This window comes from Natrix helvetica (assembly GCF_964273705.1).
Source record: "Natrix helvetica genome assembly, chromosome: 4".
Lineage (NCBI taxonomy): Eukaryota > Metazoa > Chordata > Lepidosauria > Squamata > Natricidae > Natrix > Natrix helvetica.
Genome location: NC_138550.1, coordinates 74164031 through 74179518, shown reverse-complemented (window position 1 = coordinate 74179518; position 15488 = coordinate 74164031). Strand labels below are relative to the sequence as shown.

The following is a 15488-nucleotide window of genomic DNA, read 5'->3' as shown; positions in this document are numbered from 1 at the left end:
TATATATATTCCATTTTAAAAGATATTTTTTTAGGAATTACTCAAGCAGTTTTATGTTTAATTTAGTAATGTTCATAACAATTAGAAGCTCAAGTTCAACATCCCTAAGGTGCTTTCTCTTGAATAACTTCATGGTATTTCATTTTATATATGGTTTTTTTGTTTTACTGCAGATCCTGAACTGTTGTGTTTATGGTTCAAGCCTGTACACCCAGCAAAGCCATTATCTTTTAAGTCTTGCCGATCTCTCCAGTGAGATATATGATCCCTTTATGCCTCTAGGAAATGTCAGGAATTCTGAAGTAATTCTGGTTCAGTCTTCTGCAGACCTGAATAATTTGCTCACTGTTGCTGAAGGTAACAAATAATTTGAAAGGGAACAGCATCTTTTATTTTTCATTGAAAACTCTTTGGAAAAGAAAAATATATATTTTACAAGATTTATGGGAAAAGGATAGGTGGATATACAAAAACTTTAGGCAACTCCATCGTGCTAGAGGTAGAAATCTCTCCAATTCTCACAACTTTCACAGAAAGGAAAGAACAATAGATAAAATATAAGCAGAAACAGCATCTTATTATACATTATATCAACCATGTGTTCAATCATCTCTTTTGCCACTTTCTAATATATCAACAATTACAATGATATTCCAGATATATTTATTTTTGTGACCTGAGTCTTTACAATATTGTTCCCTCCCCCCTGTCCCCAGGCGGAGCCGCAGCCCTTCCCTCCTTCATGTCCTGTGTATTGTCGCCTTTTTCACTACCTCTTATATTTTCGTCCTCTAGGAGGACACTATGTTTTTTAATGAAGGCCTCTGCCTACACAACTGTGTTAATTCTAATTCTGTTTCCCTCCCAGAAGATCAACATTCCTTCTGGCAATAATCATCTAAACCAAATCCCTTTATTATATAATTTCTTTGATAAGTAGGAATACTTCCTCCTCTTATTTCTTATTTTTTTTGGAATTTGCTTAAGAATGGCAATTTCTTTATCTTTATATTTTAGTGGTTCCCCCCCCCCCCTTTGAGCCCCTAGAATCTCATCCCTCATGGTCTTCCTAAGAAATTTAACATGTACTTCCCTTGGAACATTATGTGTTCTGGCATATGCTGAATTCTGTAAACCAGATCCATATCCCACCACAACTTTATCTTTATCTCTTTTAATATATTCTGCTAAAATTGTACTCATGATATCCTTAAGATCTTCATCTTCTGTCTCCGGTAGGTTCTGGAATCTGAGAAAGAAGGACATTCTTTCAAGTTCTATCTTTGCCATAAAATTTTCCAATTCTATATTCCCCTTCTGGACTGCCTTAACCTCCTCCCCCAGCCCGACTGCACCCTCCTCCACCCTCCTCTTTAATTTGGAGGCAGCATGTTGGAGTATGTTCTGATGCAAGTTGCTTCCACCTGAATGTCTTTCTCTTCTGTCACTATAATTTAGTGTCCACATTTCAAATCTTTCTTGAGGGCCATCATGCAATACTTTCTGAAAGAGCTACAACAAGACAAGGAAGAATCTTCCTTTTCAATAAATATTACTTTTGGAATAGTTTTCATACTTAGATAAAATCCTGTGCTGACATATGCAAATACGGGAAACCTAATCATTCTTTCATTATAATATTTGGCAACAAGGTTTTATAGAGGGCGTTTCCAATAATAATCTAGAACTCAATAATTTTAGTTGTGTTTGTGCTGAGGTTCATGGTTTATAATAACCCAGAAGAAAACTTAAGAATAATATTTCATGGTGTCATTCAGTCTCTCCACCAGGGACATTTTGTACCCTACTAGAAAACTGCAGTATGGTATGGTATTAGTATTGTATCAAAGCTGTGTTTAAAATAATCAAAATATTATAGGATAATCAAACCTCACTACGTTTTGGGATTCTTTGTCCCATATCTCCAGAGGGCCAGTGTAGTGTATTGGTTTAGATCAAGATTAAATCCCTACCTCGCTGTGGAGCTCATTGAGTGACCAAACCCAATCTAATTGGGGATAATCTGAGGGAGGAGGAGGTTGCCATGCATACCATCTTGAGCTCCTAGAGAAGAAGGTGTAATGGAAAATGTATGAATAAATAATTAAGGCTTAAGATGAGAGCACCATGAGGTTTGTCAATCTTTTGAGATTTAAGGTGTGTGTGTGTGTGTGTGTGTGTGTGTGTGGTGCTTCACTTTTATTTAAGTTGGAGAATTTGCACATACTGAGAAGACACGTGTATAATCCTACACATAACTGCTGCAGTGCTAATTAATTTCTAGCCTATGTAGTGGTTTTTAAATATTTTTGAAGATAATATCTGCATAAAAATAAAAAAAATTGGGAACAACAGACTTCTCATACTGTATCTCTCTAAATTTGAAGATTTTTTTCTTTGTAACCAGATTTCATAAATGAAACTCTTATCTGAAACAAATAACAGAAATAATTTGCTTATTATTGTTCTACAAATAAAATATATCCACTATTTTAATAGATAAACTCAATTATTATGTATAAAAGATGCCTTTACTTAGACAATTCACAGTACAATTCATATATATTTTCCTTATTAATATAAAATACATATTAAAATTTTGCTACCTCATAAAGTTCATTTCCTTTTAGTCTTCCGTTGTATCAATGTATTTCCTTTTTAAAATAGTCAGACCTGTCAACTTACCCTTCCTACAAATGCAATTGAAATTGGTGCAAGGATTTTTTCCTATTCCACTTTTAAAGTAAGCAATTGATAGCTGATATCTTAACAGTTTGCTTATTAATCTTAAATCAATGTAGAGAGCTTGCAGTTAAAGAAGCAGCAGGGAGAGATTAATAGTTAATAGATAATGTATGCGTATTTGCATTAGGATATATTCTGTGTGGTAGAAGCATTTCAAATTCAGATAACTTTCTTAATATGTCACCCTATATATCCTTTTTCATATATGCGATATACGTATGTATAGTACATATGTATAAGGGACATATACCCAAACACACAAACATGTAATAATAAAAAGTTATATATCCAAATGCATCAAAATGCACCACAACTGCTTTTAAAATAAAAAATCCTGTTTTGTGAACCATTTGCTTTGTAATAATTTCTAGGCCTTCCCTTTAACATCAAAAGTAAAATAGCACAGAGGCGAACAGCTTTACCTAGTAAGAGCTTATTAATTCAGAGAGAAATATTAATTACAGGAAAATTGGTATGCAATAAAGGAAATATTGATAGAAGGTGGATATTAAATTTACTGTGAATATTATCGTTAGGAAAAACTGGCATGAGAATTTTTTAGTTAGTATATTATGCAGTGTTGATCGTCAAAGTATATAATACATATTCAAAACACTGTTGGAAATATAACAATTAGGTTTGATTGTTATTTCCTATCTGGGGACAATGTACAAAGCTCACAGCTTTAGAAACCAGTTCATCATAAGTTTAAACAAATTTTAAATACTTACTTATGCCTTATTGCCAGTTCCTTTTTCTTCTTAAGTATAATCCAACCTTAGAACATTAGAACACTATAAAGTTAAGGATGGACTTTTTCACATTTTTGTTATTTCAACTACTTATTCTTATTACTTTAGCTGTTTTTGTCAAACTCTGATCCACTTCTACTATTACTTCTTAAAGTGCCAGTTCTCTGATTATATATATCCCAGGATAATGTGACTTGTAAGACCAATTGACCAATTGATTCCTTTTCTTTCTGTCTGTCTGTCTGTCTGTCTTTCCTTCCTTCCTTCCTTCCTTCCTTTCTTTCCATTTACCCCATGGCAGCAGCAATATAATCAAATTTATCATTTGATTGGCTCCATCTCCATTCTTTTTTCTTATGTAAATAAATTTAAATTGACATGATAAATGTATGTAAATAAATATTTTTTTAAAAAATAACTGTTTATGTGCATTAAGCTTTGCCTAAAGGAAGGAAAACAATTGGCTGCCGCTTTCTTGGAACAGAAAGATGGGAAGCAATAGGGCCAATTACCGGGCAGCAGCCTATTCGAAACAGGCGCAGGAGAGATGGGAAGCCCACATGCATGAAGCTCATCTCACGCGAGCATAGCACACTTGTGCTTGCGCATAAAACGCCACTCATGTGAGCATAGGGCATTTGCGGTCATGCATAAAACTCCATTCACATGAATGTGGCAGTGCCCTCCACTTGCAAGAGTGGAATTTTGCATGTGAGCAGAAGCGCCCTCTGCTCGTGTGACTGGAACTTTTTGCGCAAACACAAACACCATCTGCTTATGTGCAAAACTCCATTTGCATTAGTGGAAGGCGCCAGCGCCCACTGTTTGCATAAATTGAGCTGTTGTGCATGCGTGTGCCTGCCAGTCACCCGACCCCACATCGAGCTAGGATGCCAAGCTGGAAAGGCTGGGAACTGATGCAGTAGACTTCAGTCTGGACCACACACCTTGCATATTGTTGCCAAAGTATCACAGCATCACAGATAGGAACAAATTAAACAGTTATTGCAGATGATTTGAAATAATAATCTGCTCCTGATCTTTTGCTCTCTTATGTAGATTTATGAAAAAATGTTTCTAATATTCTTCAGTTTTCAATGTATGGTTAAATAATGTGGTATCTTTAAATATACTTGGAGCAAACCTATCTAGTTTCAAATCCACAAATAGCATATCTTTAGATACTATTCTTAAAATTATATTATTAGTTAATTTCTTGTCAGACTGTACAACTTGTACCTTCTCATTTTAGAAATTTATAAAAATTGAGAATGTATCTTGTCCTAAATTTCAAAATTGAAAAGGGTGTGTATGTGTTTTTGTAGGCTGTTTTATTTTTTAAAATTATAATCATTGTTATGATTAACTATTTTCAGAAATGAAGCGGAGAAGCTTGGAGTTAATACCACTGACAGCACGAATGATTAAGGCACATCTAGTTAACAATCTGGGCCATTATCCTCTAACTGAAGGACCTGCTGTTCTACATAGTCTTATCAGTGAAAATCACAGCAATTCTTGTATGGAATCTTCTGAACTCTCACCTGAAATCTTCCGAAGCCCCAATTTACAGATCTTTGAATTTAATGACAATGCTGTCATTTCTTACCTCCAGATTCCTTCAAAAAGGGGAATGGCTGATGAATTGGAAGACTCATTCTCAGAAGTAAGAGTAATTGTTAGGGATATCTCTGGAAAATATTCATGGGATGGACAATTGATGTATGGACCATTAGCTGCTTGTTCAGTAGATCAGATGAACAGAAAATTCTCTGTGGCTATGGAAAAAAATAAGCAGAACTTTGAGTCTCCAACTGATTTCATTCAGATAGATGATGGAGAAGATGCTCTTGATAGGTTGCTAGAAAAGATTGGCAGTAGTAGTCCTGAGTGTCTTTTACATCCACAAATAAAATTAAATGAGCCATCCCCATCCCCGTCTGTCATGAGTCACGCCCAAGCTAATGATATAATTGAAGCAATAATGCAGCAAAGTTGTATAGAAAATGAATATGCTCATGGATACCATCTGAATCATAATACAAAAAGTGAAAATCAGAAGATGCCAAGATCTGCTCTGCCACAGTCACCATTTCATTTATGTAGGCTTTTGCTAAATGACTTAGGAATGAATTCGTGGGAAAAAAGGTAAGCATTCACAGTACTCTAAGAATTTTGAGGGGGTGGGGAGGAACATTAGTGCCTTTCCCAGTAGTAGTGGACTAAAAGGCTTTTTACTTTTCCTTACCCAATGGGAGAGAGCAATTTTTACTGAGTTAAAGTCCAACTTCTAATTAGTATCCAAGGAGAAGGAGAGGTCATTCTGCCCTTGTTTACATTCTCTCTCTCTTAAGATAGTCCAATGTTTAGTCACAAGTTTTCTAAAGGTTCCCTATTCTTCCTTAGTAAAGAGTTATCTTAGGTAAGGTTGGATCTTCAAGTGATACTTATTTCTGAAGAAAAGAGGAAAGCTAAGCCTTTTTTATGTAGAGAAGAACCAAATCAACCTCTTCTTCTAACTCAGTTTGTACAGTGAGCGAGGGGGGGGGGTGTTTATTATTTTTTAAAAGCTGCCTCTAAATGGTCAGGCACTCAGTATCTATTATGAAAGAAGTACTAGGACTACTCTCCCATCACTTGCAGAACAGGGTACATGGAGCTCTTTATTGTGGAAAGGGGGGGATATAGTTGGTGCCTTTCCAGAATTCCAATCAGATCTACTCTCTGTAAAAGAAAAGGAAAAATCTATTTCCCTGTTGTAATTCAACATAATTTGGCAGCTAGTATCAACTGCTAAGTTTGTGGAGTTTTTCAGAGTTTTCTGTACCATTACGTTTTTATTATTCATTGCTGCTGCTGTTTCCTTTTTCTTTCTTTCTGTTTATTTTTCTGAGTTGTGCACAAAACATTTTCCACCTTGGAATGATCTCTTCCTGGAACTTGCAGGCAAGCCCTGTCTTAAAAAAAGGGTTCCTCCCTGCTAGGCTCCTGGGGCCAAACATGGGGTGTGGGGGGCACCCCCTCCCGTGCTACCCCCTGCACATGTGCATGTGAGACCCCCCTGTACGTGCACGCATGTCTCCTGCATGTGCAGCAGAGACCTGAAAATCAGCTGGCCAGTGGGAGGTGCATGCAGATGCGCAGTAGAGCTGAGCTGGGTGACGGCTCAGGTGCCTGCAGAGAGGGTTCTGCGTGCCACCTGTGGCACACGTGCCATAGGTTCACCATCCCAGGTATAGGGTCTCCTGCTTGAGCAGGGGGCCAGACTGGAAGACTTCCAAGCTCCTTTCCAGCTCTATTCTATTCTAGATTGCTTCTCAGCAGACAGTATCTAAGACTTTCTGCGTACTAGAAAATAGTAAACAAATATCAATTATTAATAGGAATTTGTTTTGTTTGTTTTGTTTTGTTTTTATTGGATTTATATGCCGCCCTTCTCCCAAAGGACTCAGGGCGGCGTACAACATTAAAAAACACACATCCCAAAAGTTAAAAAGAAAATTGATAGTTTGATCCCTTACAAAACTTTTTTTCTACCATTACCACAACTTTTGACAGTGAATTTCATAGTTTAACTATATGCATCCTGATTCTCTGCATTTTACTGAAGTAAATTACAGATTTAAAAAAACGTATGAGGTTGAGGGCTAATCTTGCTCTCTCGGTCTGGTTTGGGAGACAGATAGCTCCTCCCTCTGAGAAGGTTTTAAAGATTGGAGTCTTTAAACACAAAAAGGAATGCTACCACAAGGTGGAAAATGCCTCCTGGGTAATTCAAGAATAAAAATTAACAGCAAAATCATTCTTCCCCTTCCAATTTAATATTTTCTTGGCCTCCTTAATGAAGGACAGATCTGAGCAAAGATCACAAAAGTGGGAAATAAATTGCGTTAATTAGTGTAATTCAAGTGAGATTGCTACTTCTATCCATGTGGTTAAAGGGTGATAATAGGGGCTTCTAAAAATAATCTCAGTGCCTCTCCTGAAGTTAGATTGGCATAGCAATTCAACCTAAATGGATTAAATTTTTATTATAGTCAAACTAATAGGCCATGCTTAAGTTGCTATTTACTAATTAAAATTCTGATATGAACTATAGTTGTCATTTGGCTTCAGCATTCAGCATTTATGAGTAATACATTGGGGCGGAAAGGAAATAATTATTTTCCAATTTATTCTTCAATGATAAGGATTTCCCTACTCCAATACAGTATAAAAAGGTATTTATTGAAAAGTGCTTATTTTGACGTCTATCTCCTATAACAGTGATGGCGAACCTTTTTCGCCTCGGGTGCCAAAAGCACATACGTGCGCGCTATCACACGAACTCGAGTGCCGACCCACATAACGTAATGTCCCCGCTCACCTGTGTGGACCGTGCATTTTTGCACAAGGCTTCCTCGCCACTCCCTGCTCTGGCTGCTTCCCCTTGGCTAACACCCAGTGAGGGGAGAAGTTGCTCTGCCACTAACGGGCAGAGATTGGGGTGGGGGTGGGGGGATGCTGAAGTGTGCTCCTGTGTCAAAAAACCTTCCCTTATCATTCTCCTGTGTAAAGGTTGGGCCCTTTTTACAATGGCAGGTGTGAGTCCAGTTGCTAAATTCTCCCCTTCTATTAAAGAGGATCCTGGGCACTACAGTCAATAGACAAATGAGGAAGGGAGCTGCTGGCACAGGGGAAAGAAAAGCAGCAAGAAAAGAAGAAAAAGCAGCTTTTTCCCCTCAAGGTGGCTGCTCTGTTCCCCCCCTCCCCCGTGCTAGCACAGAGGATCCTGCCTGGTCCCTGCAATCCAAAGGGAAATGAGGAAGAGACCAATCTGCATGAGGGAAAGACAAGTAGCAAGGAAATAAGGAAAAACAGCTTTTTCCCCCTCAAGGGGCTGCTCTGTTGCCCTTTTCTCCATTTCAGCACCACTCCATGGAGCCTGCCCCACCCCCCATCGCCCAGGTCCTCGCTTCTCCCAAGCATTTCTTTGCCTATTTAATTTCCCCTCCGTAGCATTTTTCCATCATGTTTCTTGCCGTTTTGGACAGGAAAACAAAGTTTGTGGGACTAAAAAAAACTCCTTTCAATCAATCAATTCCAACTTTGGGAGATCTCTTCCCCCTCCCCAAGTTGTAATTGATTGAAGTTTTTTTTTGTCCCACAAACTTTGTTTCTCTGCACACGATGGCAAGAAACGCGATGGAGCTGGAAATCAGGTAGGCAAAGAAATGTTTGGGAGAAGTGAGGACCTGGGCGATGGTGGGTGGGGCAACCTCGATGCCCTAGCACTGAAATGGAGAAAAGGGCAACAGCAGCCACGTTGAGTGAAAGAAGCCTCTTTTCTTCTTTCCTTACTGCTTGTCTTTCCCCCCTGCTCTCCTCATTTCCCTGTGGATTCAAGCGATCGGGCAGGATCCTTTTTAGTAGCAGGGGGGAGGGGGAACACAGCAGGCAGCACGAGTGAAAGAAGCCTCTTCCCTTGCCGCTTGTGTCCCCCGTGCTGGCAGCTCTCTCAGCGATCGGGCAGGATCCTTTTTAGTAGCAGGGGGGAGGGGGGAACACAGCAGGCAGCAGGGGGGAAAGAAGCTTCTTTCCTTGCCGCTTGTCTCCCCCGTGCTGGCAGCTCTCTCAGCGATCGGGCAGGATCCTTTTTAGTAGCAGGGGGGAGGGGGGAACACAGCAGGCAGCACGAGTGAAAGAAGCTTCTTTCCTTGCCGCTTGTCTCCCCCGTGCTGGCAGCTCTCTCAGCGATCGGGCAGGATCCTTTTTAGTAGCAGGGCGGAGGGGGGAACACAGCAGGCAGCACGAGTGAAAGAAGCTTCTTTCCTTGCCGCTTGTCTCCCCCGTGCTGGCAGCTCTCTCAGCGATCGGGCAGGATCCTTTTTAGTAGCAGGGGGGAGGGGGGAACACAGCAGGCAGCAGGGGGGAAAGAAGCTTCTTTCCTTGCCGCTTGTCTCCCCCGTGCTGGCAGCTCTCTCAGCGATCGGGCAGGATCCTTTTTAGTAGCAGGGGAGAGGGGGGAACAGAGCAGCCAGCAGGAGTGAAAGAAGCCTCTTTCCTTGCCGCTTGTCTTTCCCCCGTTCCGGCAGCTCTTTTTGCATTGGGCTGTTTTTCGCCCTTTGGAGGCTTCAGGGAATCCTCTGGAGATTTAAAAAAACTATCGAAAATCAGCTGGCCAGCGGGTGCATGCGCACTGGAACTGACAGGGCAATGCCTCGCGTGCCCTCAGAAATGGCTCCGCGTGCCGCCTGTGGCACGCGTGCCATAGGTTCGCCATCACGGTCCTATAAGAACCAGAGTACCCCAAAAGTTAAATTATCACATTTGAACTAAGTCACCATTGCCATAATAGATCTTTAAAAGTAGATCCTAGGTTTTCACTCTCAATTACAGAGGCATAGGCACTGCCACTTTAGCCTTCTTCAGCAAAACAACAGTAACCCAAGAACCTCTGCTCTTAAGAATTTATACCATAAAATGTATTTTATTATTTAAGTGTCACGATTGTATTATTTTCCAGATATCACCTAATTGAAATTTGCTCATTTTTTCTTTCAGATAAGTTTGTATGTATGCATGTATGTATGTACCCATAAATACATACACACATTATTTTGGTAGGAAATATTTCAATTTTAATGAATTTCTCAAACTGAAATTTTATAAGTAAGTTAGAAAATATAATTTGAAAATAGAAAATTTATGTACTTGATAACATGCTTATAGAAAAATCAAGTAACTAATATACTTCCATTCTGACGAAGCTGCGTAAATAGTTACGAAATGGTCTCTAGATCCTGATGCTAGACCATTAAACAGAAGTTAATATGTTTGGAGGGAGGAATTATTGAGAGCCAAAAGCAGTCAGATAGGAGGACTTCAGAGTAGCTAAATTAACAAAATACACCAGTTTGTTAGTTACAAAATATACCAGTTACGTATTATGAGATATTCTACCATAATTTTATTCTATTTATTTTAGAAAAAGTTTTAATATTTTGAAGAAAAATTCTAAGTTATTGAGAGAGCTGAAAAATTTAGACTCTAGACAATGGTAAGTTAAACATTCTAATTACTTACAATTCATGAATATGTTTAGAGTATCAGCTGCAATATTTTAATGTTTTCTAAAAATACATAGGGACGCGGTGGCTCAGGGGCTAAAACGCTGAGCTTGTTGATCAGTAAGGTCGGCAGTTTGAATCCCTAGCGCCGCGTTACAGAGTTAGCTCCTGTTACTTGTCCCAGCTTCTGCCAAGCACATAAAAATGCAAGTAAAAAAATAGGGACTACCTTTAGTGGGAAGGTAACAGCATTCCATGCATCTTTGGCATTTTAGTCATGCGGGCCACATGACCACAGAAACTTCTTCGGATAGCGCTGGCTCTTCGGCTTTGAAACAGAGATGAGCACTGTCCCCTAAAGTTGGGAACCACTAGCACATGTGTACAAGGGGAACCTTTACCTTTAAAAATACATATCTTACTCTTTCTTTATAATTATAAAATATAAACCCATTGTTATGAACAAATTCCATTAAAAATCATGTTGGTCTTGAACATATATAAATAAAATCTACTTATCCACACAAATTTGATTCTTGGACAGTTTTGGATTGGTTTTCAAGGACAAGTAGTCCTTGACTTATGACTGAGCCTGGAATTATGTCCATAAACCAGGCCAGTTGTTAAGCAAGTGAGTGTGTGGCTGTGCCTGATTTTATGACCTTTTCTGAAGTGGTCACTGAGTGAGTCCCTTTACTTAGTGGCATTCTTTGCAGCAGTCATTAAGTGACCATCACAGTCATTCAGCAAACCCATTGTCTGGAACCCAGTGCAAAAAAAATTGCATTGTTGAGGGTTTTTTTACTGGAAGTAAATGGCAGCTTTGAGCAAAAAATATTGTAAATTGTGGTCATATGATAAAATAAAAGGACAAAATTGATATGGTTATAAATTGAGTTTAAATAATCAGTACTCAGTAGACATATATTTAAATCATTGTAATGCTTTATTTCAGAATGTTGGGAAACAAATTTACGATTTTTTAAATAGATGGTTTGCAATGATCTTTGGTTTACATTCCTAGCCAAGATTAAAATAATGTCAAATGAAGTAGAATTCAGCAGTTGTAGGAATATTTGTAACATTATATTTCATAGCTTACAGACATGTCAAATTCACAAAAGAAAAACAGATAGTAAAAGAAGAAAGTAATGTTAACTCCAGAGGGTCAGTTTAATGAGTAGAAGAGAAGAATGCAATCCATGCAGGGAGAAGTGTTTAATTTTTTTAAAATTGTTTATTTTTAAGAAAAATGTGAAGTGCCAATAACTAAACTTGTGGGAGGGGGTTATATATTTTTTCAGTTGTCAACAAAATTATTGTTTGTATATTTTTAACTACACATTCTTCATTATTTTTGTTGAAATCTGTTTTACACTGCATGTAAACTCTTCAGAATAAAAATACATTATATAAAGGTACAATATTTTTTGTTTGTTTTTGCAGTCGTGAAACTCATAAGATTGCAGTAGTTTACATTGCTGAAGGACAAGAAGATAAATGCTCAATATTGTCCAATCCACAAGGAAGCCAAGCATATGAAGATTTTATTGCTGGATTGGGTTGGGAGGTAAATATTGCCCAAATGTCTTGTTTCAAATAATAATATTAGTGGTGATAATGGAATATTTGAGTTGTGATATTAATTTATCCACATTTTAGATTAACTGGTCTAGTCCAATCCATTTAATCCAGCATTTCTTTTGTTACTGAGCCTGAGTTCAACTCTCACATGTTCTCAACAGACATGTAATATCACTTAGGTTACTACTTAGCAAAGAAGCCAGGAGAGCTAATTCTATAATTTTTCTTTACTCAGAACATCTATAAACCCCAACATAATGCCCATCATGTTACCAAATAATATAGTCCCAATGACTACTGCAAGAATTTTAGTTCTGAGCACTTAGTTACCCTCATTCAGAAAATCTACCATAAAATGTTTATAAGGAGAACTTTATACACCCTTCTGGATATTCTACAACCCATTAGTTGACTCCAGACCTCATTATTTAATTGTCAGTGAAACCATTTACTTTTTTAATACACATTAATGGCATATCATATATTATAATATAACATGTATGATATCTGTGATATCTGTAATATATTGGATATCTTATCTGAAGTGTTCTGTGTAGGAATAATTATAAAATAAACTGATTTTTGTGCCTAGTGCTATATGTTTTGCTTTAGTGTTACTTTAAGGTTTGTGTATGTTATTGTAAGGTCTTGTTTTATACCAATTTATGAAACTGAGATATATGTCATCAAAGTGGACTTCAATTAAAGTGACTTACAAGTCAGTTAAAATAACAAAAATAAAACATTAATTTTAAGTTTGTTTAGTAAAAGTGTTCCAGTAAATTCACAGGATATTTCCTTTATCTTTGTTTTTAATTACAAATTAAGGCTAACATCTTTATTTTTTGCTTGATTAAGGTTGATCTTTCAACTCACTGTGGGTTTATGGGTGGCCTTCAACGTAACGGTAGCACAGGACAAACAGCCCCATATTACGCTACTTCAACTGTAGAAGTAATTTTTCATGTATCTACACGAATGCCATCTGACTCAGATGACTCACTGACCAAAAAGGTAAAATATAAACCTAAATATAAATAGTATAATATCTTTTCAGAAGTGCGTGTTGCCTTCTGTTAGCAGCATGATTGTTTATTGAGTTTGGGGGTTTTGTGCAGAAATTTTATTAAAGACTACAATTATAATCACTTACTCGCTATGTTATTTGCATATCCCTTTTAATTATTAAGACATCACCTGGTTTGTTTTGCATGTCCAATGTAACATCTTTTCTGTGTCATTCTTGTAGCATTATCATTTTTAAATCCACTTTGAAATCAGTCTTGATCTTGTGTGGTAGAACTTGATTCTCTTCCATAACATCTTTTAAAAGTTTATCTATAGAGGCAGACATTTTTAATATTTATTTTCTAGATTACGTTTATATAAATTTGTATATTCAAATCTCTTGTTAGAAAAAATACACATTTTAAGATTGCTTCTCTATTTAACAATACATTTTGCCTCTTCAGCTATTTAGGTGATACTTGTATTCCTGCTATTATCATTCCCCCTTCCTTTTAATTTGCCAATTTCCAAGCATTGGAAGGAGAAAGCTGAATAACTTGCTTAGTGACAAATTCAATAGCATGACAGAAGGTCATACCACCTGCTGCCCAGAAAAACTGCCTATAAATATGACCATTCTGCAGCAGGCAGTATATTTTTTGACCCACAGAATAAAACAGATGTCATAGAAATATTTAATGCTAAGAGAGGCTTTTTTGTATGTAAAATAGTTGCACCTGCACATGACATCTAAAATAAGTACCATAAATTTGACAACTGTTGAGGAATATTACTAGTTGGTTTAGAATAAAATAATTAAAGACATGTTTCCTTAATACCAGCTAGCAGGACAACTCAGTTTTCTATTTTCCGGTGAGAAAACAGTAAAGTAATTGCAATTGCTGGCAGATTTGTGAAATAACCATTTGATGGTATTTTTTGGTCGTAAGGATTTGTCATTATGTACAGTCTTTCATTTTGGTTTTCAATCCAATCATCTTGTAACCATAGTAGAGATTCATGCACCATAGCTAACTAACAGCTCCTTGTCAAAATTATATGTAGCTTTTTTATTTAAAAAATCAATTAGTGACAGAAAGCCAATCAGCTGAGAAACACGGCTCCCCCCCCCCCCATATGAACCTTTGCTCTTTACTCAAGAAATTCATTAGTTATAGCTAGATTAGATTTTTAGCAGCTAATCTAACTGCTGTAGGGGTTTGCAAAGTGGAGACAGAGCTGCGCTATTGGATTTGTTCAATTCATTTGACTCCAGGACTATAATTGCACTTATGTCTTACAAGGCTTTTTATAGCCTAAGGCTGGCTGGCAGCAGAAAACAAATTGGCAGTGAATACAGTAAGAGTGAAAGGGAATGAAAGGCACACATTATCAGTCTCCAGGCAGCACTGTTCTGGCAGGAAGTTTCTTTGGTTAATTTACAAATAAAACTTCGATTTTAGGATGGGCACTCTGTCAGGAAGACAATGGGGATGTCAGGATGGGCTATTACTCAGTAAAAGTAGCACCCTTGCCTAACCCTAGCAGAAGTTCTTCAATCATGCAGACAACTCCTTTCTGAAGCCAGCTGGCTCCATAATACAATTAGTAGGGAAAAAAGGTCAGACTATTAGGTGTCTATACCATGACCACAGTCAGCATTAGTGTGTAAGCCTGGCAGACAAGGAGAATAGCTAAAGATCTTTTATCACTATTTATTAAATAGTAGTTGCCGAATGACACATAGACTTGCATGCCCAAACATGCAATTCTTGTTAAAAGGCTTTAAAAAATAGCAAATATTCAAAATCTACAGGGTATCTTATTATGCAAATACATTGAAGAAATGTAATAATTCTCGATAGGGTTGATAGCAAAATTTAAGTTAGACTCTTTACTAACTTTTGTTCTTTGAAGATGTCCTTCTATTTGGGATCATTTAAAATATGGATCCAGTTTCTAATTTTAATGTCTGCATTTTAGAACTCAATATTTATTATCAAAAACTGAGACTTGCTTTTTAAACCCTTGTTATTTTAATGCATACACAGAAAATGTTTATATATAATCTGTAATTTATTGTAAACAAACAGTATTTTAAGTTCATTTATTTCCAGTATAAGCATTTGTTGCTTTCTTAAATATTAACAGCTTGGGCCATTTTAAATACAGGTAATCCTCGACTTATGACAGGCAGTTTAACATCCATTTGAAGTTACAATCGCCTTGGAAAGGGTGCTTGTCGACCCATAATGCACTTTCAGCTATCATAGAGTGATATGATATGATCATGTTCTGGATGCTTAACAATCTTTTCTCACAACCAGTTTCCAAGTGCCCATGTGATCAT

General features: G+C 37.3%; 1 protein-coding gene across 2 annotated transcripts in view; it reads left to right on the top strand.

Annotated features, from left to right (window-relative positions):
• Nucleotides 1-15488, top strand: part of RALGAPA2 (Ral GTPase activating protein catalytic subunit alpha 2) — a 192922-nt gene that overhangs the window by 116007 nt on the left and 61427 nt on the right. For both annotated transcript variants that reach the window (XM_081950241.1, XM_081950242.1), the window contains 5 exons: nucleotides 174-357; nucleotides 4874-5645; nucleotides 10465-10536; nucleotides 11993-12116; nucleotides 12989-13144. In XM_081950241.1, coding sequence (XP_081806367.1) covers nucleotides 174-357; nucleotides 4874-5645; nucleotides 10465-10536; nucleotides 11993-12116; nucleotides 12989-13144 — 1308 coding nt within the window. The remainder of the gene's footprint in view (nucleotides 1-173; nucleotides 358-4873; nucleotides 5646-10464; nucleotides 10537-11992; nucleotides 12117-12988; nucleotides 13145-15488) is intronic.